This window comes from Tiliqua scincoides, chromosome 5, assembly GCF_035046505.1.
Source record: "Tiliqua scincoides isolate rTilSci1 chromosome 5, rTilSci1.hap2, whole genome shotgun sequence".
NCBI lineage: Eukaryota > Metazoa > Chordata > Lepidosauria > Squamata > Scincidae > Tiliqua > Tiliqua scincoides.
In genome coordinates this window covers 3,657,859-3,674,710 of record NC_089825.1, presented here as the reverse complement: position 1 = coordinate 3,674,710, position 16,852 = coordinate 3,657,859, and the positions used below count along the sequence as shown (strand labels likewise).

At 44.6% G+C, this 16,852-nt stretch overlaps 1 protein-coding gene across 1 annotated transcript in view; it reads left to right on the top strand.

The window, feature by feature from the left end:
* SMARCC1 (SWI/SNF related, matrix associated, actin dependent regulator of chromatin subfamily c member 1) overlaps positions 1-16,852 on the top strand; it is a 129,155-nt gene that overhangs the window by 58,235 nt on the left and 54,068 nt on the right. Inside the window, exons 13-18 of the mRNA XM_066627421.1 lie at positions 4,453-4,490; positions 6,374-6,495; positions 9,817-9,888; positions 12,097-12,210; positions 12,828-12,981; positions 15,102-15,215. Coding sequence (XP_066483518.1) covers positions 4,453-4,490; positions 6,374-6,495; positions 9,817-9,888; positions 12,097-12,210; positions 12,828-12,981; positions 15,102-15,215 — 614 coding nt within the window. The remainder of the gene's footprint in view (positions 1-4,452; positions 4,491-6,373; positions 6,496-9,816; positions 9,889-12,096; positions 12,211-12,827; positions 12,982-15,101; positions 15,216-16,852) is intronic.

Below are 16,852 nucleotides of genomic sequence, written 5' to 3'. Positions count from 1 at the left end.
AAATAGTTGACAGTGCCAGATCTATTTATTCTGTTCTACAGAAACAACTTTCAGAACAACTCACAGTTTCGTAAAGCAATAGTACTAATGTTCACTGAAATAATAACATTTATCTGACAATTACGAATTGCATCCTCACAAAATAAACAATTTGCTTATTTTGCTATGTAAAGTTTCTCTGTGAACTATGTTTTGTTGAAAAGCTGTATATGAGTTGGCAACCTTCAGTCTCAAGAGACTATGGTATCGCGCTCTGAAAGGTGGTTTTGGAACATCGTCTAGTGTGGCTGAAAAGGCCAATTCGGGAGTGACAATCCCTTCCACAACGGGAGGTTTTGGAACATCGTCTAGTGTGGCTGAAAAGGCCAATTCGGGAGTGACAATCCCTTCCACAACGGGAGCAAGTGCAGTCTGACCCTGGTCTGTCTCCCTGGCTATGGGCCTTCCTTCTTTGCCTCTGAGCCTCAGACTGTTGGCCAAGTGTCTCTTCAAACTGGGAAAGGCCATGCTGCACAGCCTGCCTCCAGGCAGGTCGCTCAGAGGCCAGGGTTTCCCACCTGTTGAGGTCCACTCCTAAGGCCTTCAGATCCCTCTTGCAGATGTCCTTGTATCGTAGCTGTGGTCTACCTGTAGGGCGCTTTCCTTGCACGAGTTCTCCATAGAGGAGATCCTTTGGGATCCGGCCATCATCCATTCTCACGACATGACCGAGCCAACACAGGCGTCTCTGTTTCAGCAGTGCATACATGCTAGGGATTCCAGCACGTTCCAGGACTGTGTTGTTTGGAACTTTGTCCTGCCAGGTGATGCCGAGAATGCATCGGAGGCAGCACATGTGGAAAGCGTTCAGTTTCCTCTCCTGTTGTGAGCGAAGAGTCCACGACTCGCTGCAGTACAGAAGTGTACTCAGGACGCAAGCTCTGTAGACCTGGATCTTGGTATGTTCCGTCAGCTTCTTGTTGGACCAGACTCTCTTTGTGAGTCTGGAAAACGTGGTAGCTGCTTTACCGATGCGTTTGTTTAGTTCGGTATCGAGAGAAAGAGTGTCGGAGATTGTTGAGCCAAGGTACACAAAGTCATGGACAACCTCCAGTTCGTGCGCAGAGATTGTAATGCAGGGAGGTGAGTCCACATCCTGAACCATGACCTGTGTTTTCTTCAGGCTGATTGTCAGTCCAGAATCTTGGCAGGCCTTGCTAAAACGATCCATGAGCTGCTGGAGATCTTTGGCAGAGTGGGTAGTGACAGCTGCATCGTCGGCAAAGAGGAAGTCACGCAGACATTTCAGCTGGACTTTGGACTTTGCTCTCAGTCTGGAGAGGTTGAAGAGCTTTCCGTCTGATCTAGTCTGGAGATAGATGCCTTCTGTTGCGGTTCCAAAGGCATGCTTCAGCAGGACAGCGAAGAAAATCCCAAACAAGGTTGGTGCAAGAACACAGCCCTGCTTCACGCCGCTTCGGATGTCAAAGGGGTCTGATGTGGAGCCATCAAAGACAACAGTGCCCTTCATGTCCTTGTGGAAGGATCTGATGATGCTGAGGAGCCTGGGTGGACATCCGATCTTGGGGAGAATCTTGAAGAGGCCGTCCCTGCTGACCAGGTCGAAGGCCTTCGTGAGATCTATGAAGGCTATAAACAGTGGCTGTCGCTGTTCCCTGCATTTCTCCTGCAGTTGTCTAAGGGAGAATACCATATCAGTGGTGGACCTGTTGGCTCGGAATCCGCACTGTGATTCTGGATAAACGCTCTCTGCAAGTACCTGGAGCCTCTTTAGTGCAACTCGGGCAAACAACTTTCCTACAATGCTAAGGAGAGAGATGCCACGGTAGTTATTGCAGTCACCCCTGTCGCCTTTGTTCTTGTACAGCATGATGATGTTTGCATCCCTCATGTCTTGAGGTACTCCACCTCAAGTGAAACTGCAAACAAAGCGACTGTACCACACGAAAAAGGAAGGAAGATCTCGCATTGATACCAGCAAGACCCGGGATCAGAGAAAAGTGGAGGAATTTGCACGAGCGTTTGAGGAATCTCTTCCAGGCCCGGTCGATGCAAACACATCCAACAGATGGGAACATTTCAAGAATGCCTTTTACAACAACGCCTTGTCCATATTCGGCAAGAAGACCACAAGGCGGCAGACTGGTTTGAAGCCCACTCTGAGGAGTTGACACCAGTCATTGAGGAAAAGAGGAGAGCTCAAGCAGCATACAAGGCCTGTCCCAGTGAGCGCAACCTGCAGGTCCTCCGAGCTGCTCGCAGCAAAATCCAGCAGACTGCAAGGAGATGTGCTAACGACTACTGGCTCCAGCTCTGTTCCCAGATACAGATAGCAGCTGACACGGGCAACATCAAGGGGATGTATGATGGTATCAAGCAGGCCCTAGGTTCAACGCAGAAGAAAATTGCCCCTCTGAAGTCTGCCGCAGGCGAGGTCATCCAGGATCGGGTGCAGCAGATGGAACGCTGGGTGGAGCACTACTCTGAGCTATATTCCAGAGAAAATGTAGTCACCGAAGAAGCGCTGAACAACATTGAGTGCCTGCCTGTGCTGGAGGAGCTTGACAGTGAACCAACCCTAGAAGAACTTCACGTGGCCCTGGACTCCCTTGCCTTTGGCAAGGCACCTGGAAAAGACAGCATCCCTGCTGAAGTCCTAAAGTGCTGCAAAGAGATCATCGTCACTGGGCTGTATATGAGTATTCTTAATAATAATAATAATGGCAGCAGAAGAAGACGAAAGTGATCCCAGTGGTGATTGGTGCCCTTGGTGCAATTCCAAAACATCTTGAAGAGCATCTTAACAGCATAGGGGCCAGACAAATTACCATCCACCAACTACAAAAAGCAGCTTTACTGGGAACAGCTTACATTTTGCAACGATACTTATAACATCAAAATATGATAAAGGTCAGGCATTTCAGGTTCTTGGGAAGGACTCTGTGTCTGGATTAAACAAACCAGTCAGTAACACCTGTCTTCAATAATCATAATAAATTGTATAAAGGAGTTGAGTATCCAATCTGTATTTTAAAATGAGTACTAGTTCCAGATTGTGGAAAATGGCAAAGTATAAGTCACGGGAAAGTAAGTTAGAGTAAGATCTTGGTGTGTTGGAATTAACAGTCTTGAAAAAGCTTTGTTGTGCAGTCTTGGGAGATTCTCCAGCCCTTTGGCTTGTTACTTCAGACCAAGGGCTCCTTTAAAGGGGGCAGAGTTAAATGATTGCGGGCCCAATCCTATCCAACTTTTCAGCACTGGTGCAGCTGCAGTGCAGGCCCGACATAAGGGAACAAATGTTCCCATACTTGAAGGAGCCCTCTGTGACTGCCTTACCATCATAGCATGCAGTGTATACCCCACTGGTACGGCTGCACTGGCACTGGAAAATTGGATAGGATCGGACCCTGGGAGAAGAATTTGGAGCTAAGCTACATAAGAACAACCCCACTGGATCAGGCCATAGGCCCAGCTTCCTGCATGGATGACCTATCAGGCCATAGGTCCAACTTCCTGCATCTCACAGCAGCCCACCAAATGCCCCAGGGAGCACACCAGATAACAAGAGACCTGCATCCTGGTGCCCTCCCTTGCATTGACATTCTGACATAACCCATTTCTAAAATCAGGAGGTTGCACATACACATCATGGCTTGTAATCCATAATGGATTTTTCCTCCAGAAACTTGTCCAATCCCCTTTTAAAGGCATCCAGGCCAGATGCTGTCACCACATCCTGTGGCAAGGAGTTCCACAGACCATGCCTGATGACATGTCTTCAGCTAAATGCCTGAAGACATCAAAGAAGACAAATTGTAAGTCTCTTCACAGTGTGTAATAGTGTAGGTTGAGTATGAGGTGAGACAGGCTTTCATAGAACTGGAGCCACCACTGAAAAGGCTGTGCATAGCAACACCACTTGCTTTATCTTCTAGGGAGAAGGAACCCACACAAGACTTTTTGTACTGAACTTTAATGGGCAGGTGAACTTGCAAGGAGAAGATATGATGAATCCTCTGACTTCACCTGGACATCTCTCCTTTGCTTTGCACAGATCCCCACTGTTTACCACTTCTTAAAGTGGCCACCGTAGGCAGGAGAAGGACCCCATGCCACTTGAAACAGCAGCAGGTGTGATGGTGCAATTTGGCCCTGCACCTGAACAACCCAAAGCCCAAGTGACAGAGCCCCTTCGCCACAAGCTCCTTACTGTGGTGGCTTTTTAATGATCATTTCATTTTAATGATCAGTTTAATGATCAGTTCATTTCCTCTTTTGTGTTTCTTCCCAGTTCTTTTCTAGCAGAGGTGCTCGATTATAATTTATCAATGGCTCGAATGCAGTTTTCCTTTCCTGGCCTTGCTCCAAATGTAGCTCTGTTGGTCCAGGGATCTCTATTGATTTTTATCATCCCGATGAGTTGAAGGTCTCATTCTGTGCTTTCTCTTTCAGATGAACAGGATGAGGAGACTGTGGCTGCAGGAGGAAAGGTAACAGCAGCCTCTGCAATGTTTGGAAACAAAATGCTTTTCGTTATTTAAGGCCTTTCAGACTCTTGGTTTTACTGCTGATGCTGGTTTTTGCTGCTGCAGTTCTCAGATACGGGTTGTTACTGTGTTTTGTGCATGTTGTAGTCATATTTGTAAACTGCCTTGACTTTTTATGAGAAGGTGTAGAAATGTAGTAAGTAATAAATTAGAGAAGAATGGTTAGGAATTGAATTCCTTGCCTGCTTCACTGTGTTGTAAATAGTTTTAACAAGAAAACCTGAGGCCCTACATGAAATGAGGGCAGTTCTTCCTCGACTTTGTAAGATTTGATGTTCTCTGACAAGGGTTAGATAACATGTTGGAAAATGTATGATTCCTTCTTGCTCAGTTTGTCTCTTTAGGCATGACCTTCCTGTAGGTTGTGACTTTTGGGGAAGTGGACTCCCCAAGCCCTAAAAGCATGTTTACAAAAAAGAAGTGTGCCTCTTTCTGTCCCTGCCACCATTTGTTGAGGGCCTGGGGTCTCGGGAAGTTCATTTTACTGCCTCTAGCTTGCTTGGACCCTCAGACAGAGGAGGGAAGGGTTCAGCTGTTTCTTTTTCCCCTGCAGTAACCATTCTTTGCTGTGGTCTGTCTGTGAAATTGCCTCACCTTGTCTGGACCCTGTGTGTGAGATCAGAGTGTGTGGGTTTCATTACCACCATTCACTAGGTTCTTTGTTTACCTTGTCATGACCATAACTAAAGAGCAGCGCATGCGCGTGGCGTGCAAAAATTCCTAGGTTCAGCCCCTGGCAGGTCCACTGAAACATTTCTCTGGTAGGTACAGACTGCTGCTGGAAAATCACTGCCATATATATATATATATATATATATATATATATATATATATATATATAGTTTGTTGCTCCTATTGTGTTATAGTTTTGCTGCTGGAATCACTGCCAGCAGAATGGACAGCTTTATATATATATAATCACATTGCTCCTAGTTATTGTGTTATAGTTTTTCAGTTAATATGGTTAACAATGTGATTTTGTCGCGCTTGCAACTTTCACTATTTAGAAGCTGCGGGGAGCCTTGCAAGTGCTCTGCAGGGCTCCCCACACCCACCAGACTCTGAGAGCACCTGTGTTTAGTTTAAAATAGTCCCCCTTCCCCCACAGGTTCGCGATTCTGGGAATCGCTTCACTGCTTTCCCCCTGCCACCACCCCTTAAAGGGAACAGGCATCGTTACACAAGCTGGTGGGTCACGACCCACCAGTTTGAGTATACTGGTCCAGGGTTTTTAAGACAATGGCCTGTACATGTCTTGCACCCAGCAGCAAATCACCAGTCAGTGAAGCACTAATGGAATCAGAGTACTATGCTTCAGTTGTGAGTTGTCCAATAGCAATCTGGTTGCTGCAGTTTCCAAATGCTTTTCATGGGAAGCTCCATGTAAAGCACATTGCAGTTGTCTTAGTACTTTGCCAGTAACCATTAACAGAAGGGAATCAAAATGGAGTGGGTCCTAGAGGAAAGCAAAGTTGTTGGTTTGGTGAACTTTGGATTAGTTTTCAGTTCTGCTTTCGGTCTCCCAATGAAGTTATGGAAATATTTTGCAAGTGTTGGCTCTGAACAAGTTTCTCTCTCTGAAATTGTGACAAAAGGATTCCAGCCAATTGCCATCTTATCAGTGTTATGCAATCTCATGCAAATGCTGCATTGAAGAGACTGGTGTAGGTGCGCTGTTCAATCCACTGTGCCTTTCAGGTGCGGATGGCTTCAACAGTTGATTCTTTCTCATTCTACAAACTGGGCTGCATGTTTGCCTGTTGCCCCTGGTTTTTATTTTGTCTGCTCTCTCACTTTCAAAGTATTCCATGTATTTCCTTCTATAGGAAGATGAAGATCCCAACAAAGGGGACCAGGGTCGCTCAATAGATCCAGGAGAAGACAATGTCACAGAACAGACTAATCACATCATTATCCCCAGCTACGCCTCGTGGTTTGACTATAACTGGTAAGAAAAGAGTCCCAGGCTGCAAAGAAGGATGTTCAGTGATCTTGTTGCTGCTAAGGGTCCTGAGGCCACTCTTGGAGACGGCCATAGTTGTCATTCTCAAAACTTCAGGAGTTACATGAGACTTGCATAAGATTAGGCTGTTCAAAATACAGATTCCGAAATCTTCCTTACTGTAACTGGCTAAACAGCAATAACATTTATTTTGGAAGGAGTAACTTCTATTTGCTTATACAAAAGGAGCAATCTAGCTGATACTCTGACTTTTCTGTAGACATTGCTGTCTGCCAGGGTCAGAGCATCATATTTAAAGTTTCAGATAAGTTCTTAGGCTTACTGTAGCACTTTTGCAAATAAGGTCTGTTTTTCTTACCAGTGATGTGTCATTGGGCAGTTTGCAAAGGAGGGTTAGAAATCCCATTAGTACAATTAATAACTATCCACTGTTGGAGACAGAATGGTAGACCAGGTAGGTGTTTGGTTTGTTTTGGTAAGACAGTTGTTGCAGTTGACCAGTCTCTCCAGCAAAACCTAAGGAAAAGTGCTGAACGGGTGTGGATTTCAGTACACAAACCAGGAGCAAAGACTACTTTAGCTGAGAAGTCACAACCTGTGACTTACGCTCAAGGTGAATATACAGACAAGGCTACATGTGACTGATGAATTGTCACATGTGCTTCTTACAAGGATAGCCATCCTCTGGCCTTTGCCAGCACCTCTTTTGGTCTTCATTGTTGCAGAGTTTTGAAATGCTGTATAAAAGTAGATCTGAGGTTGATCAGCTTCAGTTCATCAGTGAAACAAACTGCTTGAAGACATAGTTGAATCTGTCCTTGGAGGTTTACCACTGGGTTAGAAAGATCCCAGTCAGAGAAATAGGAGGAATTCAGATTGCCAGTCAGTCCTCTTGAGTGCATCTTGCAGCCAACTTTCTTTTGCTGCTAGAGCCGTGGAACCACCCACTTTGCTTCTTGTGACAGGGCAGCAGGTGTCAGCTCTGGGCATTTTTCCAGGGCTTTCTGAATTTATTTTTTCTACACATGCAGTAGAGACTGTCTGAAGTCCAAAATAGCATCTCTGAGCATGCATGGAATGTCCTTGCCTTACCACTTGAGTTGCCATAGCAAACCTCTTTCTTTGTGGGATTGGAGTGCATAATGTGGCAGCCATCTCAATGTGAATATCTAGGAAACAGTCTGGGGTGCTGAATGCTTATCCCAGATTTACATCTGCATTTTAGCTTCTCATGTGTTGTGGGAATTGTCGTTCTTACACAGTTTTGGAGATATGAATAAAATAGTCTAATTCTTCCAGGCCTAAAGTGCGTTTCTCTGATGTATGTAGATGGAGCTAGTCTAATAGCTGTCTGGGGAAAGTAATTTACTATCCAAAGCATGCTAAAGCACTCATAACTAGGCTAGACACAGCCATCAGATGGAATGCAAATTGACCTTGTATAATTGCTGTTCTGAGACTTGTGTCATTTTGGTTGCTGCAAAGGAGGAGGCACTTTTACATCCATGTCTCCCTGTTTGTCCTCACTTCAAAGGTGCAACTTTTAAATGGTAAGCACTCTGTTTCAGCAAGTCAGACACAAGATGTCAGATTTAACAAGACAAATGTCTTTTTGTTTTGTGGTGTTTGGGTGCTGTAAACTGTGGACGTGCTGAAAGATTGTACAGTGCCCCTCGCATGCCTAGACACTTCAATAACTTGTCTAGTCTAAAGGGCAGTCTGTACTCAGTAGGGCTGGAAGGCCCCTCAGCTGAGGGGGCCTGGAGTCATAGAAGCCTGTCTAGTGTATACCTTCCGAAGCACTCAGGTTTCTGATAAATGATACGTTGATCTTGACTTAAATCTGGCAATTGAGTCTGTGTGTCTGGATTGAATGGGAAAGCAAAGACACTTAAATTAACCTGCATTTGAGGATCATCAAAATTAAGTTTGTATTAACATCAATATTTCTGAGGCTAATAATTTGTGGAAGAAAATTCCTATTTCCCAATTATTTTCAGCCTAATCTTTTCAAAAATGAACTTGCATCTCAATCATTCTCTGAAATAAAAAAATTCATTTCATAATTCAATTGATGGTAAAGGGATTATGTCCAGAACACAGTACTGTGGAGTATTGCATATAGCCCAGAAAAGTACTCAGTGTGTTCAAGGTTTTGGTTGCTGAGCTTGGAACAGATCAAGATCCATATGAGTCAGAGAAAAGCTCCTATTTTCTTCATTTTGTAATTATGTCATTTTTACTGTTTCCAGCCTAACATGAATTGTGTAAAGCAAGTGACTCTCTCCTTTTGGCCAAGGCATGTCACACACACGGTTGTAAGAGTTGAATGTGATGTGATTGGCATGTAACTTTAGATAGCAAATTGGAAAGTGATTAGTTCTTACACTTTCGTTGGAGAGACAGAGCATAGTTGATTTGCTCCTAGAATTTGCATGGTATGAAACTACAAAGTTAAAGAACTAATTGTTGGTCTTCAGAGTCTGAATGGCTCAAACCATGCTGGGGAGACTGTAGAGGTAATTGGTACGGTTGTACAGTTCATAATGCAAGTTTGAGCTCTGGAGCAAAATTAAGAACATAAGATGAGCTCTGCTGAATCAGGCCCATCTAGTCCAACTTCCTGTATCTCACAGTTGCCTACCAGATGCCTGAGGGAGCACACAAGACAACAAGAGACTTGTGTCCTGGGGCCCTCCCTCACATCTGGCATTCTGAGGTAGCCTAAACTCAGAGGTTGCACAGACCTCATCATGGCTTGTAACCTATGATGGACTTTTCTTCCAGAATTTTTTCCAATCCCCTTTTAAAGCCATCCAGGCCAGATACCATCACCATCCTGTGGCAAGCAGTTCCACAGAATAATTATATGCTGGGTAAATATTTTGTCTGTCTTAACTCTCCCAACACTTGATTTTAGGGGATATCCCCTGGTTCTGGTGTTGTGTGAGTGGGAAAAGAGCATCTGTCTGTCCATCCCCTGCATAATTTTGTATGTCACAATCGTGTCTCCCCTCAGATGCCCTCTTTCTACACTGAAGAGTCCCAAACGCTGTAGCCATTCCTTGTAAGGGAGCTGCCCCAGCCCAGTAATCATTCTAGGTCATTCTCTTCTGCACCTTTTCCATCTTCACTATATCCTTTTTGAGATGTTGCAACCAGAACTGGTCGCAGTACTCAAGGTGTGCCCTTACCATTGATTTGTACAAAGGCATTATAATGTTAGCTGTTTTATTCTCAATACCCTTTCTGATTATCCCAGATTGGTTACGTCCTACTGACCATAGTGTGCTTGTTTTCTGATAGTATTCATGTGATTGAACGCCGTGCTCTTCCAGAGTTCTTCAATGGGAAAAACAAATCTAAAACTCCAGAAATGTAAGTAGACTCAGAAAGAAGTAGGCATATTTTGTGCTCCTCTCATGCATACCACAGGTTGAATGCCATTGCCGTTGGTTAGCCGAAGGCCATTTGGACAATGTACAATGTATCATGCTGTTGATGCAGGTGCAGTGGCTCATAACACAACTCAGTGGATTTGCATAAAATGAGGAAGAAAACAAGGTTAGTTGTGCAACAAGATACAACTTTAACTTAATTGTGGGAATAAATTTACAGTAAAAGGGAGGGGGAAACAGTAGCGTCACTAGGGTTCGCATCACTCGGTGCAGGAGGCCAGCGTGTCACCCCCATGCAGTGGGCGGGGCAACACTCCAGTTGGTGGGCATGGTGACCATCGCCCTGCTCCCACTGGTTTTTTGGCTGTACCTTTTGATAGAATAAAGATATTTCAATGCAGTTTGTTTCAATTTCATTCTGCATGAAATTACACATTGATTGATATATAACATGATGGTATTATTTTTGCAAACTGTGATTTTAATGATTTTGCTCACTAGTGGTGTCACCTCCCCCCAGGGTGTCAACTTACTAACACCTTATTGGAGCAGTTCTCAAACTTTTAGCACTGGGACCCACTTTTTAGAATGACAGTCTGTTCAGGACCCATCATAAAGCAAATTAAAATAATTATGAATAAATTAAAGTAAAATAAATAAATAAGGGGAAGCCAGCCCTGTTCCACCAAGTGAATTTTCTCTGTAGCCTGCCTGCAATAACACCCCCCCCCCCCCAGAAAAAAGAATCTGTAAGATTTTCACCCCTACCCAGTACTCAGTTCAATTTAAGTTCTTATATTTCAAGCATATCACTATCAGACCCACCTGGCTTTGCAAGTCTGAGAGCCCAATATTATGCCTATCTATTCAGAAGTAAGTCCCATTATAGTCAGTGGGGCTTACTCCCAGGAAAGTGTGGATAGGATTGCAGCCTAAAACAGAAAAAAATTTCTCCTTACCCTGTCAAGCCTCTGTTTCATTCTTTTTGGGGGGGGGGGGGCTGCCTTCTGGAGCTTTGTTGAGCTCCAGTTGCATTAAATCAGGACCATTCTCATGGCCTCACATTTCCCTTTGCGTGACCTGCCCAGGAGCCAAGGCATGTTTGCTTTTTTCCCTTTCCCTGCCCTTTCAGACAGACTAAGGCACATTTGCCTACTCACGAGTAAATGCACGATACGGCTCGGTTTCACTTTCCATTGGGCCCCATGCATTTTTGTTTTCTGTTTTTTTGCCTATAACTTTTGATAGATAGGAGATATTTCCCTCTCATTTTTTGCATTGCATTCTGCTGTAAATTCCACATCCAATGGTATATAAAATGATGGTATTACTCCTAACCGCGATTTTAGCACGTCACCCTCCCAGTGTGTGTCACCCCCCCTTGCTCGTCACCCGGTGCGGTCCGCACCGCCCTAGCGACGCCACTGGGGGAAAATCACAAATCTTTTTTTTCTTGAGGCTTCGCGGACCACTTCTCAAGTTCTCGCGGGCCACAGGTTGGGAACCAGTGATCTAAGCAAAATCACAGAGGTTAGGAAGTGACCTGCTTCCATTTTGCAAAATTCCTCTTGCCCCAAAATGTTAAATATAGTCTCTGTAACTCCAAGTATAGATAATAGACTTTTTCACTGTGTCTAAATTTGGGAGTGTCCGTTTCATCCCTCATGGATAGCAGAAAAGCAGCAAAGAAGTCTGACAGCAGCAGAAGCCATCAGGAGTTCTCCCTTAAGACTAGAGATGTGGCCATAATTATATCTGCTAGTCTTCTGTTTTGTGTAATTGAGCTGCATATTCCTTGTTGGACACCCAGAAACCTTACTCAGTGTTACTTTGTTCCAAAAGTTTCTTTCACCTCAAAACATCAAATGATGGCTGCTTGACTTGAGCCTCCAGGGGAGGCTGGAGATTCCAGTGACAGATATTGTGCCCAAGGCTGCAGGCTCTCTGTATTGGCCAAGATGCTGCTTCATCCAGTCATGTAGAAGGGAAGGCTACTTTTCTGGGAGTCGATGCTCAGTAGTTTTGCTACCAGGCGAGCCACTGTGGCACACTAGGAGTCAGTGTCAGTTGGGATGGAGGCGTGTAGTTCAGCTGCTGTGAAGGGCAAAGAAAAGCCTGGTTCATGTCATGGTGCTTTTCTGAAATGGCAGCTGTTGGGAAAATCATATTTCCTTGGATTTTTTTCCAGATACTTGGCTTACCGCAACTTCATGATTGATACCTATCGCTTAAACCCTCAAGAGTACTTGACCAGCACTGCCTGCAGAAGGAACTTGACTGGAGATGTCTGTGCAGTAATGAGGTGGGTTTGGCCGCCTTTGGCTGCAGCTAGAACAGGCTTCTTCAGTACAGTCAAAGTTTTTATCTAATGTTTTGAGCCTAAAATTCTTCTGTGTGACAAGTTACTCCAGAGGTGGGAAAAAAAGAGTGAGGCCCAAATTGTAACTTGAAATATGAACTTAGGCAATATCCTTTTAATACTGGCATACAAGGGGTGGGGAGGAAAATGTTCTGGGGCATCACCTGGCAGGAGACAGAGCCACAATCTCCCCTGCCAACCAGTTTTTTTAAAACTTTAAATGGCCTTAGAAAGCCTTCAGAGTGACTGAAAAAGTCACTTTAGCAGTTTTTAGTGGAAACTGGAAGTCCCCTTTTCAGGCCTTCTGGTGGTCTCAGAAGGCCTGCATGGGGGCTGGGGAGACACTGCACATCCTCTCTGGACCTCAGAAGACCTAAAAATGTCACTTCCAGAAGTGCCATTTTTCAGACGGGGGGAATATTTCGCAGTTTTAAGGAACGTTTGCCTGCTGGTGTTTTATGTTAATCATTCTGCACTGACATGTCCTCCTGTCTGATCTGTTGTGCTTGCCATTCTAGTAGCTAGTTCCTCAGCACTTCTGTCATGCTGTCTTTTCCTAGGGTGCATGCCTTTCTGGAGCAGTGGGGGCTTATTAATTACCAAGTAGACCCAGAAAGCCGCCCCATGGCCATGGGCCCTCCTCCTACGCCACACTTCAATGTGCTTGCAGACACCCCCTCTGGACTCATGCCTCTTCATCTTCGCACACCTCAGGTAAAGTCCTCAGGCATTGTTTAATCTGTGCATCGTATTGGTACTAGTTGAACTGGTTTACATCCTATAAATCATTACAGCGTATCCTGGTCCAGTTTGTTTTGTCTCTGTGCAAAGTTCCTGTAGAATTATGTACTTTATAGCAGCAGCTTCTTCTGTGTGGGACCAATTAGTACAGGCAGTTATGAGGTTTTTAAGAAGTAATTCCTCTGTTACCCCCTTTTGTTCACTTGTCCCAGCATCATGCCATCCTGTGTAGCTCTGTGGCAACTGTCCCCAGAGTGTGAGGCGTGGCTCCCGATGTGACGCAGCAAGCACACCAGGGCAGTGGGAGACCACAGGGCAGAGCTGAAGACCCTGGAGCAGAGGCTCAGCTTGGTGGGCAGGGCTCTGTGCATGAGGTTTTCACTGCCAGAATGGCCCAGCTGCTCTGAGCCCCCTTTTCACGGTCGCTCCATCGTCTCCAACCTGGAAGTAGCTGGCGGTGACATCATCACCTTGTACTTCCAGGGGTTGCACATTGCACCTGCAGCATGGGGGTGGGTGTCATGAAGCTGGTAAGTTTAGGGAGCACTGACCTAAAGAGAGGGCCCTGGCCTCAGTGCAGGAAATTCAGGTCCAGTCCCTGGCATCTTCAATTAACTGGTAGTATCCCAGGTAGCAGAACTGAGACTTAGGAGACCTGAAGAGCCATTGCATGTCTAAGGGGAAGACTAAGGGTTTGACTCAGAGTATAATGGCTTCAGACATTTGCATTTGATCCCCATGGTTCTTAGATGAGCAGGTGGTTCCTCCACTAAGGATCAGATCAACATACTGAGAGCCTGATATTTATTCTTTTTAAAATTATCTGATGATTGACATTCACATGATAAACATAGTGGGTGCAAAGCTGTAGCTGGTAGTGTGTTTTAGTTACTCATCCTGTTTTTCTTACAAATATCACAGAATGACTTACGAAGTAAAGCACAGTGCAGATTGTATCTTGGCATCTGTAAGCATTCCATTCTGGAACCCCTGTGGATACCATAAATCATGTTAAATAAAATCAATTTTAGAAAACACGACCCTTTAGGCAGAGGTTTAAAAATAACCTTTACCATTGTAATGTGGCAGGCAGGTAACCAATCAATCTCTCTCTCCCTCTCCAGGGGCTTAGAACAGCTTAGTTTCAGTCTCTTGGAAGTAGACCCCTCCCCCTGGAGCCCACAAAAGAATGCAAAGTGCGCTTCAGGAGGAAAGGAGTGAACTGAAACTGAGCTGTTCTAAGTCCTGGAGAGGAAGAAAGAGTTTGCTTGCTTGCTTGCCTGCCATGTTACAATCGTAAGCGAGGCTATTTTAAAACAGCTGCCTAAAGGGACATTTTTAATTTAAAAGTCCAGTCTCATCCATGGTGAGGTAAAACCATAGGTGAAAAATCCACTGATAATTAGGTTATACCCATATACAATTCAAGCAGCAATAAAATATCAGAACAAAACAGCAGTGATAAAATATAATACTATAGAGCAGCAGTTGTCAACCTTTTTGGTCTCCAGAGTCCTTTACGTTCCTAAACAAAATCTCAGGGAGCCCAACGGGTGCATGCGCAGAGTCTCAGGGAGCCCAGAGCACTGGCACATGTGCATAGTGGTACACCACTGAGCAGATGCTGGTCACTTATGGTGTGTTCGTGAATCCCTGAAGAGGTCTCAGGGACCCAGGGCTCCTAGAAGCACACTTTGAGAAACACTGCATTCCTGCAAGCATACTAGGCAGCTTTCAAAATAGTTTTCCTATGCCTTAGGATTTATCGCTTTTGTTTAGCTTCTCTGCATGATCATTAGCACAGAAGTTGGAATTTTCAGATTTCACAGGTTGCATATGGTTCCACAGCCACCATTGGTCACTTCAGCGCACAATAACACAACATCTGTTTTCCTTGTAGTCTGGCGAGTTGGGAAGAGTGTGACTCCAGAGCATTCCTATGATGTTCATAATAGCAAATGTAGCACGTTTTCAACCACTTCACGTACATCATCTCTGTAGTGCAAGACAACTTTGGTGTGCTTTTGTGTAGCACTGCCTGGTACTTTCATATCTTCTCTCATCTTCTGGATATTTTTCATTTCTTTATCTAGATTCCAGCTGCTCAGCAGATGTTGAATTTTCCTGAGAAAAACAAGGAAAAACCTACTGACCTCCAGAACTTTGGACTTCGCACAGACATTTACTCCAAGAAAACACTAGCAAAGGTAAGGCTCTTCCTTCAAACTATTGCCCCTCCCCCAACACAGGGTGTTTAGGTGGAGGCTTCTGTGTCTCTGATCAAGGTTTCTTGCCTTTCAGTAGTGACCTGTTCTCATTATGGCTCCAGAGAAATAAGTTAACGCTGTCCTTTGCGAGACTTGTTTAGCCTGCATGAATCTGAGTTTCTGTACATTCAAATCTTTAGATGTTGTATCTTTCATTCAGAATGGCTGGCACTTGGAGCCAGCTGGAAAGTCACCTGAATAATTTAAGAATAATACATCTTACTGATCTCCTTTTGGCATCTCATTTTGATTATTCGTGCTAGTTTTAAAATCAGAAAACCTGCAAAGAGTTCTGGGAGACTTACAGGGCTTCTCAATATCCCCCCTGCCATATGTAGTCTTGGGAAGCACATAGGCAAGCGGTAGTGTGTATGTTCCTCTCCATCACTGTAGCTTATTTAGTTGTCTGGATCACTCCTGGCATGGTGCAGCTTGCTTTACTCCTGTTTTCTTCCTTGCAGAGAATCTGGATAATTATAGACTAGCTTGTTCACTGTGCTTTGAGATAGCAAGGAGATACTATAAGTCACAAAAAACCCTCGGATGTCCTCGGATTGATTCTAGAATGTTATACTGCTATATTGACATAACTGAGACTGCTTTGCAGTTCAACTGATTCCTGGCCCCAAGTGATCTGCCAGGAGTAAGTCTTGCCCACTGCTAGAATGAGCAAATTCACAAATTCCACATCTTGACAAGTACAGTCTGAGACTTAATCACACGTTGCAGTGAAGCCGAATCATATAAGCATTTAACTTACAAGAATTCAAGTGTGTGTGCTCAGCAAAACAAAGCGAGAGTGATGAAGCAGTTTAAATAATGCAGGCATTTCCAGCCACCATTCCACTCATTGAGCGTATGTGTGAGAGTAAGGGTGAGACCGGATATGTGGAACTGTGGTTCCTTCAGTTGGTCTCAGTTTCCACATGTCTCTCATAGTATGATTCTTATTTTTAAAAAGACAAGTACATATTTATAGGATTTAAAGGACTTTCAGTGTTTGACTATATGTGATTTTGGCCTTGCATACTAACCCTAACCCCCGCCTAAGATGTGGCTATGCTGTGTACAGAACGAGGTGGTAAGATGAGGTTGTTGAAGTCTGGACTGTTCCATGTCAGATTGCAGGGGAATCGTATTTTTTAATTCCCCTGCCCCAAGTGCCATAGACATAGACTCAAAGCACATAGACAAACAAACCTTGCTGAGGGAGAATCAGCATGGCTTCTGTAAGGGTATGTCTTGCCTCACAAACCCTTTAGAATTCTTTGAAAAAGTCAACAGGCATGTGGATGCGGGAGAACCCGTGGACATTATATATCTGGACTTTCAGAAGGCGTTCAACATGGTCCCTCACCAAAGGCTACTGAAAAAACTCCACAGTCAGAGAATTAGAAGGCAGGTCCTCTCCTGGATTGAGACCTGGTTGAAGACCAGGAAACAGAGAGTGGGTGTCAATGGGCAATTTTCACAATGGAGAGAGGTGAAAAGCGGTGTGCCCCAAGGATCTGTCCTGGGGCTGGTACTTTTCAACCTCTTCATAAATGACCTGGAGACAGGGTTGAGCAGTGAGGTGG